Below are 20,004 nucleotides of genomic sequence, written 5' to 3'. Positions count from 1 at the left end.
TGCTCTCTACAGTCAGAGTGGAATTGGGGAGAGACAGAGCAGGGCGGGATCACATGAATGTGTCGTGGCACACTGCTTGGGAATGGCTGCTATAAAGGGATTCTACTGTATCTTTTTAGTTAACTACCCGTTTTCTGGCAAGAATGGAATGGTTATTGTGTAGATGAAAAATATATAGGTTTAGATCAGCGCTCCAAACAATGTACATACTGTAGATGCCGCTGCTTCAGTAAGCGCAATCAGCGCAAGCTCAGTTTTCTGCCACCATCAAACCAATAGTCATGAACACGACTACCAGAAGCTGTTAGGGCCCGTTTCCACCGCGATTCTGCAGTTTCCCCGCACATGAATCGCACAGGGAAACTGCCATAGGGGATGACGGCGCCGCGGCCGAATCGCTTGCGGGAGCGATTCGGCTGAAACCATAGCCGTGCATGGCACGGCTCATGGGATTCGCCTGCAATCCCGCTCAGTGCCGGCGTGCGTCTGTGAGACGCCGCACTAGTGGAAACGAGCCCTTAGACTTGAATTACAGGGTCTAATCTCCCTTAAAAGGACCAGCAGCTCTCCCTTCTCCTGCTGATCACTCTTCCAGTTCAGAGGGCCCAAAATGGTTCCGGATAGTTAATCCACAGAGGTATACCATAAAGGTATTAAAAAAAAGTCTACATTTATCTAAGGTGTTTTAATTCATAAAAGCAATCAACATATAAGGGCCTGTTTCCACTAGAGCGAATCTGCATGCGTTTCCTGCATAGACAATACAAGTGGATGGAACTGTTTCCACTTATCAGGATTTCTGAAAGTTTTCTGTGCAGAAAAAATCTGCACGGTAGACCCCGCAGAATTCGCATACCGCTATGCGATTCGCAGACAATGTATTTAATAGGAAATTCGCATGCGGTTTTGGTATGCGAATTTTCATGCGAACCTTCGCATATGATTTTGCATAGAAATAATGGAAAAGCACACAGACACTGCCATGGTAAAATGCGCATACATAGTCATCCATGCGAATTTGCATGAAAATTCACATACAACCGCATGCGAAATTCGCATCCGCATGAAAAAATGTTCTGTGACTATTCCCACCGCACAAGTGGAAATCGGCCCTAAAAGTGAAACATGTATATGTCCCTTGTTACAGGGACCCAAGTAGATGCAGTGTTCCAATATCGCAGGACACCTTCAGTTGCCACACCCAACCGGTTTCACTGTAGAAGCTTCCTGAAGCTTTTATAGTGAAACCTGTGGCCCCTGAGGAAGCTTTTATAGTGAAACCGGTTGGGTGTGGCATGCAGATGGTGTTCTGCGATATTATATTGGAACGCTACGCATCTAAAACGACTTAGAAAGACACACTTACCGTAAGTGTTATTTTATTCCTATATCTGCAGATTAACTATATGGAACCATCTTGGGCATGCTGAACTGGAAGGATGATCGGCAGGAGGACGAGCTGCTGGACCTCTTGTGTGATTAGACCCTGTAATCCACGTCTAGTAGTCTCCGGTAAGGGCTCCTTCACACTAGGAGCTGATCTGTGCATTTTGACGGATCACTCCTAGGATGCTGTAAACAGGGTAACATGGAGTCTATTGACTTCCATGTTACCTTTTACGTTAGACAAAAGTTTCAAGAGCATTACATTGTAAGACCTCTTGGAGCTTTTTAATCATCTGCTGCAATCAGTTTCCCATCGGGGTGACTTAGAACTAGCACCGCTGATACGCATTGAGCCGCAACTTCCTGGTGTCATACAGTGCGTCATATCTTGTGCATGAAATCGGGTTGGTGCACGCGTTGCCTAGTGTGAAAGAGCCCTTAGTGTGTACATGATTATTGGTGTGGTGGTGGAACACTGAGCCTGTGCTTAAACGGGAATGGAAGTGAGTTATATGGTGGCTGCCATATTTATCTCCTTTTAAACAATACTAGTTGCCTGGCTGTCCTGCTAATGTATTTGGCTACAATAGTGTCTGGATCACACCAGAAACGAGCATGCAGCTAATCTTGTCAGATCTGACAAGGTCAGAAATGCCTGATCTGCTGCATGCTTGTTCAGGGGCTGTAGTTAAAAGTATTAGAGGCAGAGGATCAGCAGGCTAGCCAGGCAACTGGTATCAGAATATTTTATTTCGCAAAGCACGACTGGGCCGTGCCCGGAATTGGATTTGGCAAGTACAGGGCTAGTGTGAAAAAGAACAAGACATACAATACAAATACATAGTAATCAGCGGGACAATATGAAGGATACAGTTACAGCAATTTGATACATTTGAACACGTATACATGTAGTGTGCAGCCGTGCAGTCAGGCTGGGTGCTACCAGTAGAGAGTTCTAAGAGTTCAGATAGTTTACGGCTGAGGGGAAGAAACTGTTCCTGTGCCTTGTGGTCCTGGTGTAGATGGATCGGAATCTCCGGCCTAAGGGAAGTCTACTGAAGAAGCGAGAGCCTGGGTGGGATGGATCATTAGCGATTTTACGAGCTCTGGAGTGCAGTCTAGAGTTGAAGATTTGGTCAAGAGAGGGGAGTGGTTTCCCGATGATTCTCTCCGCTGATCTGATGATCCTCTGCAGTTTGTGTCTGTCGCTGGCGGAGGATCCAGCATACCAGACCAGGATGGAGGAGCAGAGGACAGATTCAATTGTGGCAGTGTAGAAGCTCGTCAGAAGCTCGCGGGCCATACAGAACTTGTTCAGTTGGCGTAGGAAAAATAGTCTCTGCTGGGTATTGCTTAAAAGTAAATAAATATGGCAGCCTCCACATCTCTCTCACTTCAGTTGCCCTTTAAGTATAAAGATTGTATTTTGTAGGTTGATGACCTCTGCCACAGACCAGGTCTTTTAACTATTTTTTTTTCTTACTAATTTCTAAGTGCCCAGTAATATTGAATAGCAGGAGTTGTTGATCATCTGTCCTAGAAATATGTTCTACCCATTTACTGCTTACAAGCTAACATAATTGCCATTCAGATGCTTTGTGTGCCAGTAGTTTTGTTTGGGTCCAATTGGGATCAAGATGGGTGGATTGACGTCGATCATTCACACATTGATAGACAAGCTATCTGGGATGTCTCTGGTTGCATGTAAATAAGCATCATTTCTTCTAAGAGTTTGCCTACTGATCTATCTGGCAGCAGTAAAGGTGCCCATTGGTTACTTGACTTGGCGGCCGATCAATGATCTGATTCAAAATTCTGTTCTGATGAAGTTGGTTCTGCCAAGGGTATGCCTGATGCAACCAATTTCGGGCTGAAATTGGTTGCATGTATCCATCGGATATGCTGGATCAGATGCATGGTGGTAATAGCGTGCGATAATCATGAACGTGATGGAAAATGTGAAAAATTACACTCTTTGCAACAATTATGCAAAACCTTCTCCTAGCACAAAATCATCCAAGTTCAGTGTGACAATCAAGTTTGGGAATTTTGCCTGCTCAGCCCTTGTCCTGGGTACCATTGAGGAATTCCCTAGCCAATTGTAGCTGAAACTACAAATCTGCAGGCGCTCAACATAACATATAAAGTTCATAAAAATTCATATAAACAGTTCCAGAAATGTCCCCATCAGAAGTAATATCCAAACTGGGTACTCTCACCAAATCGGATGGCTGATTAAATTACAGATCAGCATATAGGCATATCAGTAGCATCTGGTGGGCATCTATCTTTCCTTTTATCTGAACGTGAACAAAGCACATAGACATAGCGCAATCCAGTTTCAGGAGAATGATGTCATACAATCACTCTGCCCAACACGTGCACCAGTGTGTGCACCCTCCACCAACAATCTGATGGTACTATTTAGGTGGCCATACACTGGTCGATTTGCCATCAGATCGACCAACAGATAATTTCTCTCTGATTAAATCTGATCAGAGAGGGATTGTATGGCTGCCTTTACTGCAAACAGATTGTGAATAGATTTCAGCATGAAATCGATTCACCATCTGTGAAGCTACTGTGTCCCCCCCCCCCCCCCCCCCCGCATACATTACCTGACCTGGCCGGTGAGACGACCCCCCCCCGGTCTCCGCTGTCTTCTTCTCCGTGCTCGGCTCCAGCTTCACTGAAGTTTGAACAGTAGAGGGCGCTCTACTGTTTAAACTTCTTGCTGGGACAGGAAGTGAAGACAGCGGAGAACAAGGGACTCGCGCCGGCGGAGCAGGTAATGTATTGTCGCTGTATTGCGTCGGTCGTTGGGCATTTGAACGCTGCTATCGATGCACTCCCGACCCGCCTGCGACCGAGCAAAATCTTCCGCACGGACAGTTCGACCGGAACCGACGAGAACGATTGATTTTGGACGGAAATGATCGTTCTGTCAGCGTTTGCGCAACGATTTCACAGCAGATTTGATCAGTGATCGAATCTGCTGTATATCGGCGGGAAAATCGTTAGGTGTATGGGGCCTTTAACAGCTTTCCAGATGAGCACGCTGATCACATCAACAGACCAGCAAACACCGCTTTAACAGATAGTGTCCTCTGAGTTCATCTTCCATGAATGACTCCCTATTAAAACTTAAAGACAATCTTTATTGTTAAAATCGCACAAAAGTAAACATACCAGTGCGTTAGGGGACATCTATTACCCTCTGTCACAATTTCGACGCTCCTCGCCGCATTAAATGTGGTTAAAAACTGTTTTAAAAAGTTTGTTTATAAACAAACAAAATGGCCACCAAAACAGGAAGTAGGTTGATGTACAGTATGTCCACACATAGAAAATACATCCATACACAAGCAGGCTGTATACACCCTTCCTTTTGTATCTCAAGAGACCATTGTGTGTTTCTTCCCCCCTGCATCTCTCATGCACTGAAGTTTCAGGCTGCTCTTTTCTTCTTGCAAACAGCTTTGCCCTTGTCTGTAATCCTCAGTATGTGAAAGCCCAGCCAGCTCAGAGGACGATTTATCCAGCTTGTAAAAGATAAGAGAGAAGAGAGAATCTGCCATAATCTAAATAACACACAGGCAGTGTGCAGAGAGGGGCCTGGAGGGGGGAGATTCATCACAGAACCACAACACTGAAGAACTTGGCAGCCTTCCAGACACAGGCTGACAAGTCTGACGGGAAAGATACATTGATTTATTACAGAGACTGTTATAGTAGAAAGTGCTGCAGTAAGCCAAAACACATTAGAATAGCTTTTGGAACTTGTAGGATGATAAAAAACAGGATGCAATTTTTGTTACGGAGTCTCTTTAAAACAAATGCTGCCTAGCGTAATACTATTTTATTCAATAGTTTAAAATATACCAGTGCACTCACAATTCCAGTAGTACAATGCACACTGTATAAAATACTCAGCAGTCCTCCTGAACAAGGCTCGCATGCTCGTGTCTCCCAGCTCGCACCATGCCAGAGGCCCCGCCTTACTAGTTTCATCAATAATGACTCATCAGAGGCTGGCCTCCAGCGTGTCTGGGAGACACTATGAATGCAAATTACTTCCGCGTGTGACGTAGTTAGCAAGAACGGGGACATACCCAGTGAGAGGGAACCTAGAGTAAACCATCAGTATTATCCAACCCCAAGGAGCAGGCCACCGTCTTCCAATAGGAGACAACCTGTAGAAACATGGCAACAGCCAAGATATGGTCAAGTAAGAGATAATACATATCAAAGCTATGAGGGCTCTTGTAAATTCAAACCCCAAGGTCCTCACTATGAATCTAACAGGTATGGTAACCATATGGTACAACAACATTATCCAAAAACGGATAAAGGCGAAATACTACCTAAGTTTAACCGGTATGATTCTTTAGAGAGAGACACACAGATAAAGCAGTTCACCACCATTTTTTAGGGGGGTGCATCCCCCAGGGGAGAATGGGGGGACCTAGAATACAACCAAAGAATGGTCAGAAAAAGGGGAATACTGTAGCCACTTTGATATTACAATTGTAACTGAAAGCTTACGCTTTTTCTTTTAAAGAGTAACTTCAGTGAAAATAATAAAAAAAAGGGCTTATTTTTTTACAATAGTTATGTATAAATTAGTTAGTGTTTGCCCATTGTAAAAAATTTTATCACCCTGATTTACATTCTGACATTTATCACATGGTGACATTTTTTACTGCTGGCAGGTGATGTCACTGGAAGGAGAGGCTGCTTGCATTTTTGGCAGTTGGAAACAGCTGTTATTTCCCACAATGCAACAAGGCTCCCACAGTGTGATGTCAGTACCTCAGTGCTGTGAGATGCTGACATCACACTGTGGGAGGGGTTTCACCACAAAATCAGCCATACAGAGCCCCCTGATGGTCTATTTGTGAAAAGGAAAAGATTTCTCATGGGAAAGAGGGTGTCAGCTACTGATTGGGATGAAATTCAGTTCTTGGTCACGATTTCTCTTTACTTTAGCCAATTAATGGTGTCATCCTGATTCAAAACTTCCTGCTACCTGTACTATAAAATGTCTTCTAAAACAAGCACCCTTGAATGAACTTGTAACATGTATAATGTGATGTCGCCACAAGATGGCAGCAGAGTCGCTAGTCACGTAACAGCCTGTAGTCCACATACTGCGGTTAACCTGAACTAGATCAGAACCGTACATTCACTCACAACCCAAATTGAAGGAAATATTGGAAAACAATCATGCAAGTTTTTTTTCTTTTAATAGTATACAAATAAATTAGTTCTCATCTTGCAGCATCAACATGTTTGGAAGGGAGCTGGTAATATTTACACTTCACATTTCATAAAAGATATATATATATAAACTCTACATTCACAAATACAAACATTTTGCATTGAGTTTTGGACTTTTCAGACCACAAAAGTTCCTAAAGAAATCTCATGATTATTATTTGTGTGCCTTGACAGAGGCTCTCGCTATACATTGGCCTGGCTTTTTCGAAATGACCAGATGACACAGATGTTGTCCATCTCGAACAGGTGTGGTCGAGGTCCATAAATACAAAATCACATCTGAAGCTCAAGTCTTGCCTTAGGGTTCAAAATCCCACCACTTGAAGCTGAAGGGTTTCCTGACCACATTGGTGCCACAGTGGATCTCGCCAAAGTACTGGTGATAGGAGTCAAAGTCGTCTATGAAGTTACAGACCAGGCCGAGGGGCTGCAGCAGGGAACGAGCCATCTCCTCCAAGCAGCATTTGCCGTTAATCTTTGGGCCAAAGGGCTTAGGAATCCCAAGCTGGTTTCCCAAAACCAACATGTTCACCTTTGTGAAGAAAAAAACAGCAATTGAGTAGAATTCGCTGGACCGTTGAGTTCCTCAAGAGACAAGAACCCAGTACAGGTGGCCATACATCTAGTGATGATGGGCAGATTCGACCAAGAGACAAATCTCTCTCTAATCAAATGTTATTAAAGAGAGATCTGTCAGTTGCCTATACACCGCAGGCTGATTCCTGATCGTTCTCATACTGAAATTGATCTGGAATCGACCTTGTGACCCTGCATCTGCCACTTCACTGCCCTGACAATGTTCCTCCTAATGTCCAATGTGCCCCCACCAGTGCCCAGTGCAGTATACATTACGTGTCCATATCTGACGCTAGGTTGCCGGAGTAACGTGGGCTTGTGTGATGACGCAGCAACCCACATGTACGCCGGCAAGCACGTGGGGTGCATGTATGGGTGGAGCCTGGATCCAACAGAAGACCGGGACAGGTAATATATACTGCACTGGGCACCACATTGGACATTAGGGAGGACAATGTCGGGGGGGGGGGTTCGTTACCGCCATGCACCTGATCGACCATGACAGCCCGACATCTTGCAGCATGTCCAATTGACATAACCTGAAATTGGCCACATCATTGGTTGGGCATGCACTTGGCGGCACCAATTTTCATCCGACTCAATAATTATTGAATCGTATGGTCGATCGGCCGCCAAGGCGATAGATGTATTGGGTACCTTAAGGTGTCACATTCCTCTCTGAAAACATACAACACTCACCATGTTGGGGAAGAAGGCTTCGGCTTCTTCCTTGGGCGAGTTACACTTGTAGATAGTTGGAATGTCAATAATCTCGGCCTCAGTCAGACCCAGCTCCTTCTTCAATCTGTTTCTGTTGATATCAATGCACTCCTGAAACATGTAATGGAGAAAATGTTTGTTGGAGAGCTCACGTTTTATATCCCGACCATCCTATCATGCCCAGGCGTGCAAAACTAACCAGCAATTACCTGTGCAAATTCACAAGACGAAACTATCTTTTCATCGTCCAGGATTGCATCAATGGTGTATTTCTTTGTGTCTGCACCTGGATTAAATAGGAATAAAGTCAGTCTGAGCAGCATTTTAATTCATAGCATGCAGGTAAGGCAGCTTCAGATGTCATCTCCCCCCTTCCTTCCTGGACTAGTAGTGATACAGCAGTGGCAAAAAGTTAGTCACATTTCTGTTTTGGGATCCTAACTTTTTTTTGGGTTAAACAAATAGAACACGGTAGCCCAGCTTGGGTTTGTAAACTTACCTATGAACAAACCACAAGACTTCTGGAACAATGTCCTCTAGATAGACAAGACAAAAGTGGAGATGGTCTGCCATAATACACAGCACCAGCTCTTGCTAAATCCAAAACAAGCCACATCAGCACAAACACCTCATACCAACTGTAACGCATGGTGGTGGAGGGGTGATTATTTGGGCTTCTTCTGCAGCCCAGGGGGGGGGGGGGGATGGTCACATTCAATACGTGTCATAATAGAGCAATCTATTAATCACAGGGTGGATGAACAACATAGGCAAGTCCATCTCTGAGCATTCTAACTGGGTAGTCATGTGAGCGCACGGTCAGCAATGGCTCCTGTAAGCAGTGGTTCTTTGGTAAGTGTAACCTATTATGGATTGGGACAGGTTGGATATGTGTTCTTGTTTATTTTGTTATTTCCTGAAGTTGGCCTTGAATTGTGCTGACAAATATGGTGTATGAAGGTCTGTTTCTCCTGCAGGAAGCATGGGTGTTCCTGAGGGAATGGACTGCACAAGTGCAGGAGATAGTGTCTTATGCTGTAATAACCAACCTTCAAACATGACGGCCTTTCCGTGTCCCTCCTTCTGCTTCTGCCTGAACAGATCTAAGCACACCTTTGGACTTGCTAGTAAGAGCCGGAAGCCCTGTAGAAGAAACATAAAGGCCTTGTTATGCACGAGACAGGAAACAATAGTCTAGATCTGAAGTCAGACCTCTGTAAAGTAGCTAAAGCATACTAAAAAAAAAAAAAAAAAAAGCTTTTCATAAAGTTCTATCTATCAACAGTGCTGCCTATAATCTGCCCCTGGCAAATTGTGACTTCGGTTACTTTTATTCAACCAACAATTTTTTGACGGGAAATGACATAGGTGTCTCCCAAAAGATATTAAGTTGATGTACAAGAGGCATTATTGTGAAAAAAAGCATTTCTCAGCTTTTATTTACAGTTGAGCAAAAAATGTCCAGTCCAAAATTTTTCATACCCTTCTCAATAATCAATAGAAAAGCCTTTATTGGCTATCACAGCAATCAAACGCTTCCTATAATTGCAGACCAGCTTTTTGCATGTCTCCACAGGTATTTTTTCCTATTCATCTCTAGCAATGAGCTCCAAATCTTTTAAGGTTGGAGGGTCTTCTTGCCATCACCCTGATCTTTAGCTTCCTCCACAGATTCACAATTTGATTCAAGTCAGGACTCTGACTGGGCCACTTCAAAACGTTAATGTTGTTATCTGCTAACCATTTCTTCACCACTTTGTCATGCTGAAATGTCGCCAAGACTGCTTAATGTTTTCATTGAGAATCCTCATGTATTGCTCTGTTTTCATGATGCCATTTACTGTGATTAGATCCCCTGGTCCATTGGCTGGAAAACACCCCCAAAGCATTAGGTTCCCACCACCATATTTGACAGTGGGGATGGTGTTCTTTGGGTTGAAGGCTTCTCCTTTTTTTTACGCAAAATGAAGAAAACATCATTGTGACCAAACAATTAAATTTTTGTTTCATCTGACCATAACGCAGAAGACCAGAAGTATTCTTTGTTTAGATGAGCATTTGCAAAGGCTAAGCGAGATTTTGTGTGCCTTATCTGGAGAAGTGGCGTCCTCCTTGGTCCGCATCCATGGAACCCAGCAGTGTGCAGTGTCCGTTGGATTGTCTGCCTTGAGACATTGTGACCAGCAGAGCCCAGATTCACCAGGAAGGCCTTGGTGGTAATCCTTGGATTCTTTTTCACCTCTCTCAATATCCTCCTGGCCAGCACAGGTGTCACTTTTGTCTTCCGACCACGTCCTCTGAGACTTTCCACAGTGCGGAGCATCTTGTATCTTTTAATAATACTTTGCACTGTAGCCACTGGAACTTGAAAACATTTAGAAATGGCCTTGTAGCCCTTTCCTGACTTGTGAGCAGCCACAATGCGAAGCCCCAGGTCCTCACTGAGCTTTTTTGTGAGTGTCCACAAACCAACTGCAGAGAGCTGCTGTTTTTCACCTGTTGAGTTGATTAAAAGAGCTGTTCCCAATTAATCAGGATAATTAGAAGGCTTTAGAACAGCTTGGAGTATTTGGAATGGTATAGAACTTAGAATTTTCCGACAGACTATGACAGTTTGTGAAGGGTATGAATAATTTTGGACTGGACACTTTTTGTTCAAATGTAAATAAAAGAAGAGATATTTTTTCCCACAATAATGTTTCTTGTACATAGTCTTATTATCTTTAGGGAGACACCTATGTCATTTCCCATCAAATTACTATCTTGATATAAATATCAATTACTTGCTGGTTGAATAAAAGTAACTTTAAGTCAAAATTTGCCAAGGGTGTGGGCAGCACTGTATAATTGGATGTGTGTGTGTGCTGCCATCACTCAAAAACTTTGAACGATTTCAACAAAACTTGGTATACAGATCCCTTACTAACCAGGGTGATATGTTCTGGGGTGTCGTGTTCCCCCTGCACATCTGGGCGGAGCTACAAACAGCCAATCAGATTTCACTCATTCACGTCACTGAAATAAATGTAAAATGCTGCCATTCTCACAGCAATGAAGCCAGAGCCCCCTCAGTTGGTGACCGAGGTTACAAATTTAGGGAAAGTGGGCGGAGCATAAAACAGCCAATCAAATATAAGCTGTTTATTTTAAACCGAAGATATAAACTACAGGCATTCTTAGACTGTTAATCGCAGGGTTTTCAAACCTGGCACAGTTGGTGACTGGGATTAATAGGAAAGTGGAAGGAGCCTAAAACAGCCAATCAGATTTCCCCTATTGATTTTCAAGGGTAATATTTACATTGCTGCCATTCTTACACTGTTAATGCCAGAGGCCTCAAACCTGGTACAGTGGATCACTGGGTGACGCGTTCAAATTCAGAAAAGAGGCCGGAGCCACAAACAGCCAATCAGATGTGTTTCATTTCAGTGGATAAATGTAAGTTATTGATGCCAAGGACCCCAAAGCTCACAAACGTGGTTTCTCCTCTTAACCACTCTGAATGCTTCACCGGGAAAATGTCTTACATGGCTGTCAGCCGTTACTGAGACTGGAGTGATTACTCCCAACTGCTGTGTATGTATAGCCAGCATCCCTAGGAATATGAGGCTCCTCCTCCCTGTGGAATGAATGTGTGATTGCATTGAGCCCAGCTAATCGGTCAGTGTGCAAAGGGAGCATTTTACTTTCTGTTATATGCAGACGTTTTAGACAAGACAACAAGCTTCAGGTTATGGTGGAGTAAAGCAGGAAAGATATTTTATAACAGTTACAAAATGAAGTGTTGTGCTGAGCAGTTATTCTCTATTTCAGCATGGTTCTCTTTACCTTTCTGTCGGCAGCCGGCACGAAACTCATAAACTCGTCGATGTGGCCCACATACAGCCAGGTGGAGTACAGAAACACGGGCGACTGGACTTCCTGAGCTTTTAAGAAATCTGTGACCGCTTTATTCATCTGCAGATCCGACCTATAAACAGCACAACACAGGTGATAAATCACAAGATGCTCTTTAACCACATTAGCCTCAGCTACAGTATATCTACGTCCTCTGTGACTTCATCTAAGCCACAAGGATGTCGATATACGTCTTGTAGCTGAAGCACAGCTGCGCAGGATTGGGCTTGCTCCTGTGCAAAACCTCCGACACTATCTTCTGCAGCTCTAATTGGTTAAAGGGTATATATGTTCCCTGAGCCAATACGATTGATTTTTTTATTAATATTTTCTCAGTTCATAGTGAAAAATACACAATGTAGCATTATTTCAGAATCAAATATCGTCACCATAAATTGTGACAGGAACGCAATTTAAGTTTTGTGATAAACAGTAGAAAATGTGTGTTTTTTTTATCTACGACAAAAAAGTAGCTCGAAGAAAGTTCAATATATTCATAGATTAAGCCTCCCTGGTGCTAGCACTGGTAAACAATACAGAATCAAAAACCCATGGGATGACCATGGTCACTATACCAACAGGTCGTATGCTTTTTTTATTTGTTATGATCATACATTCATCTGACTACCGCTGATGGATCATAAACTACATGGATTATCAGGAGTTTCCATAAGTGACTTTTCCTGGTTCTGTGGAAAGCAGGACTTGGCTTTTTTGGATTCATATGGAACAAACTATATATTCTTATGAGTAGATTGTGCACAATCTTTTTCTGGCCAAGAACTCTAAGTATGTTTTCTAGTTTTCTAGAGACTTCAATGTGGTGGTTTTACATAGCTACCTCCATTGCTGGCTAGTTAGTTAGCTTTTTAGAATAATCCATGGGAGATATTAAGATTAGGCAATGTCCTGTTGTTAGGTAGTGCAATATGTTTGTTTCTCCATATGATTTGAGATATATGCAACCATACCCATAGTTTTGGTGGGTTTTGCTCAATTTGATTAACCTCCCTGGCGGTAGGAGTTTTTTTTAACCTTTTTTTTTTTTTTTTTAGCATCGCCGCCGGCACGTATGCCCATCCGGAAATCCCGTTCTGAACGGGATTTCCATGAGGGCTTCCCCCGTCGCCATGGCGACGTGCGCGATGACGTCACCCGTCAGAGGGAGTCCTGATCCACCCTCAGCGCTGCCTGCCACTGATTGGCCAGGCAGCGCACGGGTCTCGGGGGGGGGGGGGGGGACACCCTCTGATGCGGCGGGTAGCGGCGAATTGGCGCGGGGCGGCGGCGATCATGAGTAACACGCAGATAGCAAAGTGCTAGCTGCGTGTATAAAAAAATTATGCAGATCGGCCCAGCGGGGCCTGAGAAATCCTCCTGCGCGGCTTACCCCGTGTCCAGCACGGGGTTACCGCTAAGGAGGTTAAAAAGTGACGCATATTTTTTGCAATAAATGGTTCTCTCCTTTTTTGAGTGCAGCTATGCTGGTTGGTTCTGTTTTTGTTTTTAATCTACAATAGCAATTTTTCATGTTTAAAGAGACTCCGAGCTGGAATAAACAAAACATTTATACATACCTGGGGCTTCCTCCAGCCCTATAAGCTCGGATTGCTGCAACTCTGCCGTCCTCCGCTGTCTGCAGCTTCAGTACCGGGTCCTGTCACTTACGTCAGTCGGAGCCAGTCTAGCGTAAGAGAAGTGCGCTCTTTGCATATCTTTCCTGCAGCCGCTGGAGAGATACGTAGAGGGCGCTCTTCTCCTGTATAGACTGGCCCAGACTGACAGAAGTGTGAGGACCCGGTACCGGAGCTGCAGACAGCGGAGGACGGCAGCGTGGCAGCAATCCGAGCTTATGGGGCTGGAGGAAGCCCCAGGTATGTGTAAAACTTTTTATTGTTTTCAGCTCTGAGTCCCTTTAAACTGGAATTGGTAAAACTGAGAAATAATGTGGTTTTTTTTCCTATTTTTCCTCTTTCCAATTAAAATGCAAAGAAAAAAGGGAAAAAATGCTATACAATGAAAGCCTAGTTAGTCTTGAAAAAAAACTATATCGATTTCATTTAGGTGTCATTAGTCGGGATAACATTACTGCTGATTAAATAGGGACATTGCTAAAATGTCAACACTGCTTTGGTCCATAAGGGGGGAACAATGTCTGGATGTGAAGTGGTTAACCACTACACCACCATGCTGCTAATAATATTAACATCCCTCTCACTTCAGTTGTCCTTTGAAAAACAATGTGAGTTATTCCTGGGTACAGTAGGATGGAGGACACCCATAATTGTGCAGAAATATCATGCCCATAGCCACGCCCAAATATCACACAGCTGCCAATTATATTCCACAGCTTACAAGCTGTGACTTGCTTGTCTTAAGAGGACTGAATGTCACACATCACTGCGAATATGAGGCGATTTGCTGCTCAGTAACTACGACAGCCTCAATCACTGACTTGTAGAAGCCAGTTCACTGTGTCAACAGGCTACCAGTCTATACGTCACCATACAATTCAATTCAAGTACTACAATCAGTTTTTCGGATTGAGTGTAAAGGACACCCGAAGCGAAAATAAACGAATGAAATAAACGATTGTATCTACCTTCCTTCTCCTAAAAATGATTTTTAAGATACTCCACAGCAGGGCCGGTTTAAGCAACAATGGGGCCCCAGGGCAAAATAAACCTGGGGGGCCACCCCAACAGATACCATGGAAGAAAAATCGGCATTAAGGGACTTTTTTTGCAGCTGGTATAGTCAGAGTGTGAAGCCCCAATCGGTCGGAGCTCCACATTCTGGCTACCCCAGCCTGCATGGGGGACAAGGGGTTAAAAAGTTTCAGGAGGGGGGACCCCACATAATTTTTAAAAAAAAAATTCCCACACTCTAAACATAAAAAAAATTGGGAAAATAGGAAAAAATGCCAGGGATCTTCATGCAGCCATATTGCGGCTGTATAGCGATCCCTGGCCAAAGCGCTACGGCTGCGTATAGACCCCCTGGAAACCCCGTCAGGAAATTTATTGCTCTTTCTTTTGATGCATGTAAAATTACACTACCGTTAGGTTTGCTACTAAAAGTGACATTTACCGCATTTAAAAGTATACTTTTTTCCTTCGAAACTTTAAAATCGATTTTCTCAATTTCCCAATGATCTCCTTAAGGCCTCTTGCACACTGCAAGTGATTCCGATTCAGATTCCGCTTTTTAATCAGTTTTTACATCCGATTCCGATTGTCAGTTTGCTCCCTGCACACTGCAAATCGGAATCTGAATCGGATGTAAAAACTGATTAAAAAGCGGAATCTGAATCGGAATCACTTGCAGTGTGCAAGAGGCCTAACATATCCTGCAAATTTAGGGTTTCTAGCATTTAAGGTGGATTTGCTATTAACCATTAAAGTCGCAGGTTTTAAAATGTGTATTTTTTTTGCTTTGAAACTTTAAAATCGATTTTCTCAAAAACTATAAGGTCGATTTGAATTTTTTTTCCTTTTGTAGCCAGTGGGAGCCCCTACAAGCTCTGGGGCCCTGGGGCAATTGGCCCCTTTGCCTCTATGGTAGCGCCTGCTCCACAGTTTTATTTTATGTTTAAATCTACTTTTTAAGTTGTAACTGTTTTATTGTTTTTGCTCAATGACACATTCATTGAAGTATGCCAGAGCTAAAATCTATGAACTATTGACCCTTTTCATCTCTTTCTTGCTCTCAGAAGCCATTTTCTGGAATTTCTTATCAGTGAGGGTCACACTGTAGTCACTTCCTGTCTGAGTCAGGACACTTACATACCTGATATTTAACTCTTTCTGGCAGAGAAAGAAAAAAAAGCAACACTGCATAGTTATTAGTGTGCTAGGCACTGTACATACCCATGTCTATCTCATCATGTCACACGTCACGGGTATCCTTTAACATTTGAAAAAATCTGACCAATGTACCACACACATATGTTCATTTATTCCCCAATTATGAAAAAAATGATTGCAAACTCTAACAAAAAGGCTTGGTACTATGGGATCAGTGAATAATGGCGCACAGCGCCTATGCATAAGAATGGCGCCGCATTAAAAAGATACGCTTATCGCTATTTATCGTTAGTACTGCATAATAATGGCGCACAGGGAAAAAAGAAGAAAAACGGCACACACTAACGTTATTTATCAATAGCGCCCTACATAAGCCAAACTGTAGACGTTATTTAACTGCAAAACGGTGAATGGATTTAATGTAACACTGTCAAGGTTAGGGTTAGGCACCACTGGGGGGGTCTTAGGGTTATTAGGCACCACCAGGGGGGTCTTTGGGTTAGGCACTACCAAGGGGGTGGTTAGGGTTAGGTACAGGGAGGGTTCTGTGTGAGAGTAGGGTTAGGTATAGTTACAGTACAATATACACCACCAGGGGGGTGGTTAGGGTTAGGCACCACCAGGGGGGTGGTTAGGGTTAGACACCACCAGGGGAGGTGGTTAGAGTTAGGCACCACCAGGGGGGTGGTTAGGGTTAGGCACCACCAGGGGGGTGGTTAGGGTTAGACACCACCAGGGCAGGTGGTTAGAGTTAGGCACCACCAGGGGGGTGGTTAGGGTTAGACACCACCAGGGCAGGTGGTTAGAGTTAGGCACCACCAGGGGGGTGGTTAGGGTTAGGCACCACCAGGGGGGTTTATGGGTTAGGGTTAGGTACAGAGAGGGTTCTGTGTGTTAACGCCAAATAACGATAAGGCTTAAACGCTAAATAACAATAAGGCTTTAACGTTAAATAGCGATACGCGGCAAACGGATTAGCGGCAACACTGTGCGCCATTATTCACAGGCGAATGACAATCTACCCAACACCAAATTACATTTTCATTGTTTTGTTCAATTGCTCAGAAAAATCCGCCACTCCCGATCGACTTATATCGAAAAAAAGCATTACATTTTTTCTGTAAAACCGATTGTTTTTATCGATTTGACGTACAATTGAATCATTTTATTGTATCAAATGTGGCCACCTTCATTAGGCTGCGTGCACACATCCAATTTTGATTGGCCAATTTTACCACCTCCAAGTAGTATGAGAGCCAACAGATTTTGAATACTATGAACAGATTGTGTAGCTAAACTCTACATGGATGTGGTAAGATTGACCAATCATAGGCCAAAATAAAAATTGGATGTGTGTACCAAACTTTATCCAGGGCGGCATTCTGGAAATTGTTCACTGACTGGTATTTATCAAAGCAGACGGCACTGCAGACTACTTACAGGTCCTCAGCTCCACCAATCAGGATCCTGCCCAGGGGGTATCTCTTGCCTCCCGCTGTGACTGGGGGGCTGACCTCCAGATTCCCGCAGGCGTCCAGTGTGCTGACACCCCCCTCCTTTGCTTCACGCGTCACGTAGCCGAAATCCGGGCCCTGGAGGGAGAGAAGAGAACCTGGTCACACACGGGGGAGGGGGGAGAGAAAGGGTAAAAGCGGGGGTGGGTAGAATTGAGGCGGAATTTGGAGACTGTCCCAGCACTGGAGCGGTGGGTTCCATTTCCAAGGAAAATAAATTGATTTCTGGTTGATTTCTTTCCAAATGCCCTTAGGCCTGGGGTGCACAAGAGTGAATCGATTTATAATTCAAGTCGATTTCAGGCCAAAATCTGTAGAACGCATCAATCAAGCATGCTGAAAAATCTTGATTGAAAGTGCACCATCGGGTGTGCAGCGGTAACAGCGTTAATTATCGCAACAGATCCCTGGCCGGTGGTTCCAAGACCTTCCCCCCCCCCCCCCCCCCCCATGAAGAAACATGTAAAAAATTGTCAGGCATTTGATTGGCCTACTTCCGATCTGCATGAAATGTGGATGCGAGTTGGAATCATTACCATCTTATTGACTAGCTCCAGCTGGGACTATAGAAATAAGAGAAGACAGGTACTCTTTATACTGTAGATATAAATGAGACACAATAGAGGAAGCAGAGACTGACCAGCACTTCTGCGACAGGGAAATCTTTCAATCCTCGGTCTCTCGGGGAATCAAACACGACCGGAAAACGTTTGTGAGGGGCCTCCGAGTAGCCGAACTCCATTTCATCCTGCAAAGAAGAGAGGAGAGACTTAAAGAGAAACCGTGACCAAGAACTGAACTTCATCCCAATCAGTAGCTAATACCCCCTTTCCCATGAGAAATCTGTACCTTTTCACAAATGGATCATACGTGGTGGGGTCTGTATGGCTGATATTGTGGTGAAACCCCTCCCACATGAAACTCTGAGGATCATGGTACTCCTGGCAGTTTCCTGTCTGTGAACCTTGTTGCATTGTGGGAAATAGTTGCTTACAACTGTTTCCAACTGCCAAAAAATCAAACAGCATTTCCTTCCACTGACATTACCTGCCAGCATTAAAAATGTCACCATGTGATAAATGTCAGAATGTAAATCAGGGAGAGGAAAGCTTTTACAATAGGAAAACACTGACTAAATCATTTATACATAACTATTGTAAAAAGGAAGCACTTTTTTATTACATTATTTTCACTGGAGTTCCTCTTTAAAATGCATGGAGCGGTCCTGGGTCTGTCGCACTGCTTACGCCAATTGGCGTGGAGCAGTCGGCAAGACTCTGAAGCCTTATAAAAATCATTTTTTTGTATTAAAATCTCTTTAACATGATTGCCCTTACTAAAATGCCGCATCCATGGCTAAACACTAACTAAATCACTCCAAACTCTCCCGGCAAAATCCACAACTTTCTTGGTCTTGGATTTTGCTGCCTTAAGGAGGCAGAGCTTTCAGCTGCAGCTCTGCCTCCATGCGCGTCAATCAGCGCTTATCTCCGCCTCTCCCACGCCCCTCTCAGTGAAAGAAGACTGAGAGTGGTGGGTGGAGGCGCTGATAGACGCGTGTAGAGGCAGAGCTACAGCCTAAAGCTCTGCCTCTTCATGGAAGCGCTCCTCGCAGTGTGCCCCGGGGAGTTTGGGGGGATTTAGTTGTTCAGCCACTGGGATGCGGCGTTTTAGTTAGGGCTATCATGTTAAAGAGAATTTTAATATATAAACATAATTTTTAAGATACTTCAGAGTCTCTTTAAGTCGGCACAAAATTACAAATGGTGATACAAAATCAATTGAATTTACAAATTGTAATTACGTATAGGCGTAATTGCGAAAATGTACGTGATACTTCGGTGTTTTACTACAGCTAACATCTGAAAATATGCCTGAAGAAGGGGACTAGATCCCAGAAAGCTTGCATCATTTAACTTTATCAGTTAGCCATTGAAAGGTATTACTTTTACAAGACTTTGTTATTTTCTACCTACATAACTTGTTTGGCTAACATGGTACAGAAACATGTTTACTACTATCATTGTGATATTTCACGTAATCTTAATTGGCGGATTACAATCATCATTAGCGATGTGATCTGATCACGGTTTAGATCTATTGCCAGTCAACTATGTGTGGCAGTGTGATTTTTCGTGCAGTCATTATTATTCATTAAACTATTGCAATTTCCCAGGAAAAAGAAACGTGAAGTTGCAAAAAAAAAACCCACATAGTATTGTGTTTGCTTTGCGATTTTTCGTGTATTCCCATAGACTACAGCCTAAACGCTAGAGCAGGCAGTGCAATTGCGTTCAGGTTAAAATCGCATTGCGTTAGACTGCTGCTTTGGTAATGGGGCAACATAACTATGTTGACAAGCACTATACCCCTGTAATATCCTGATCGAGGCAAAATCAATCCAATTTTTGAATCCAAAAACGGTCATTGGAAAAGCTCTCTTATTCGCTGTTTCTGCTCACCGCCCTCAGTCAACGGTCTGACATTTATGGACCTGTGCCTACTTCCTTATGACACAACCCATCCTGCCAGTAATCACTGATCGGAGACATGGTGGCACTGTTGAAAGTATCAACAGGATTACGTTAAACTGCAGTACAATAAAGCAACCACAAGATGTCACTGTCTATAGAATGATGTGAAGGTCTCTGGCATTGTGATTTCCTGTATTTCTCTCTGTCTTCCTCTCTGTTCTAAGTGAGCTGCATTTCCCAATGCTTGTGTATGATCTATCTCTGCCTGTTTTTCTATAGTAAAGAGTTCTAACGTGTTTTACTGGGTGCCTATCTGCGTGTACAGACCGCTCTGCTCCATCAGGCACACGC

The 20,004-nt window shown here is 43.6% G+C and overlaps 1 protein-coding gene across 1 annotated transcript in view; it reads right to left on the bottom strand.

Moving 5' to 3' along the window:
- Positions 1-6,615: 6,615 nt before the first annotated feature.
- The window catches only part of LOC137521862 (protein-arginine deiminase type-1-like), a 77,329-nt gene continuing 63,940 nt past the window's right edge, over positions 6,616-20,004 (bottom strand). Inside the window, exons 10-16 of the mRNA XM_068241688.1 lie at positions 17,820-17,927; positions 17,106-17,257; positions 11,791-11,932; positions 9,012-9,105; positions 8,172-8,248; positions 7,942-8,073; positions 6,616-7,198 (exon numbers count right to left, since the gene is read on the bottom strand). Coding sequence (XP_068097789.1) covers positions 6,965-7,198; positions 7,942-8,073; positions 8,172-8,248; positions 9,012-9,105; positions 11,791-11,932; positions 17,106-17,257; positions 17,820-17,927 — 939 coding nt within the window. The 3' untranslated portion in view covers positions 6,616-6,964. The remainder of the gene's footprint in view (positions 7,199-7,941; positions 8,074-8,171; positions 8,249-9,011; positions 9,106-11,790; positions 11,933-17,105; positions 17,258-17,819; positions 17,928-20,004) is intronic.

Source organism: Hyperolius riggenbachi, chromosome 6 (assembly GCF_040937935.1).
Source record: "Hyperolius riggenbachi isolate aHypRig1 chromosome 6, aHypRig1.pri, whole genome shotgun sequence".
Lineage (NCBI taxonomy): Eukaryota > Metazoa > Chordata > Amphibia > Anura > Hyperoliidae > Hyperolius > Hyperolius riggenbachi.
Note: the sequence above shows the minus strand (reverse complement) of the source record. Positions and strands in the feature narration are given on the sequence as shown.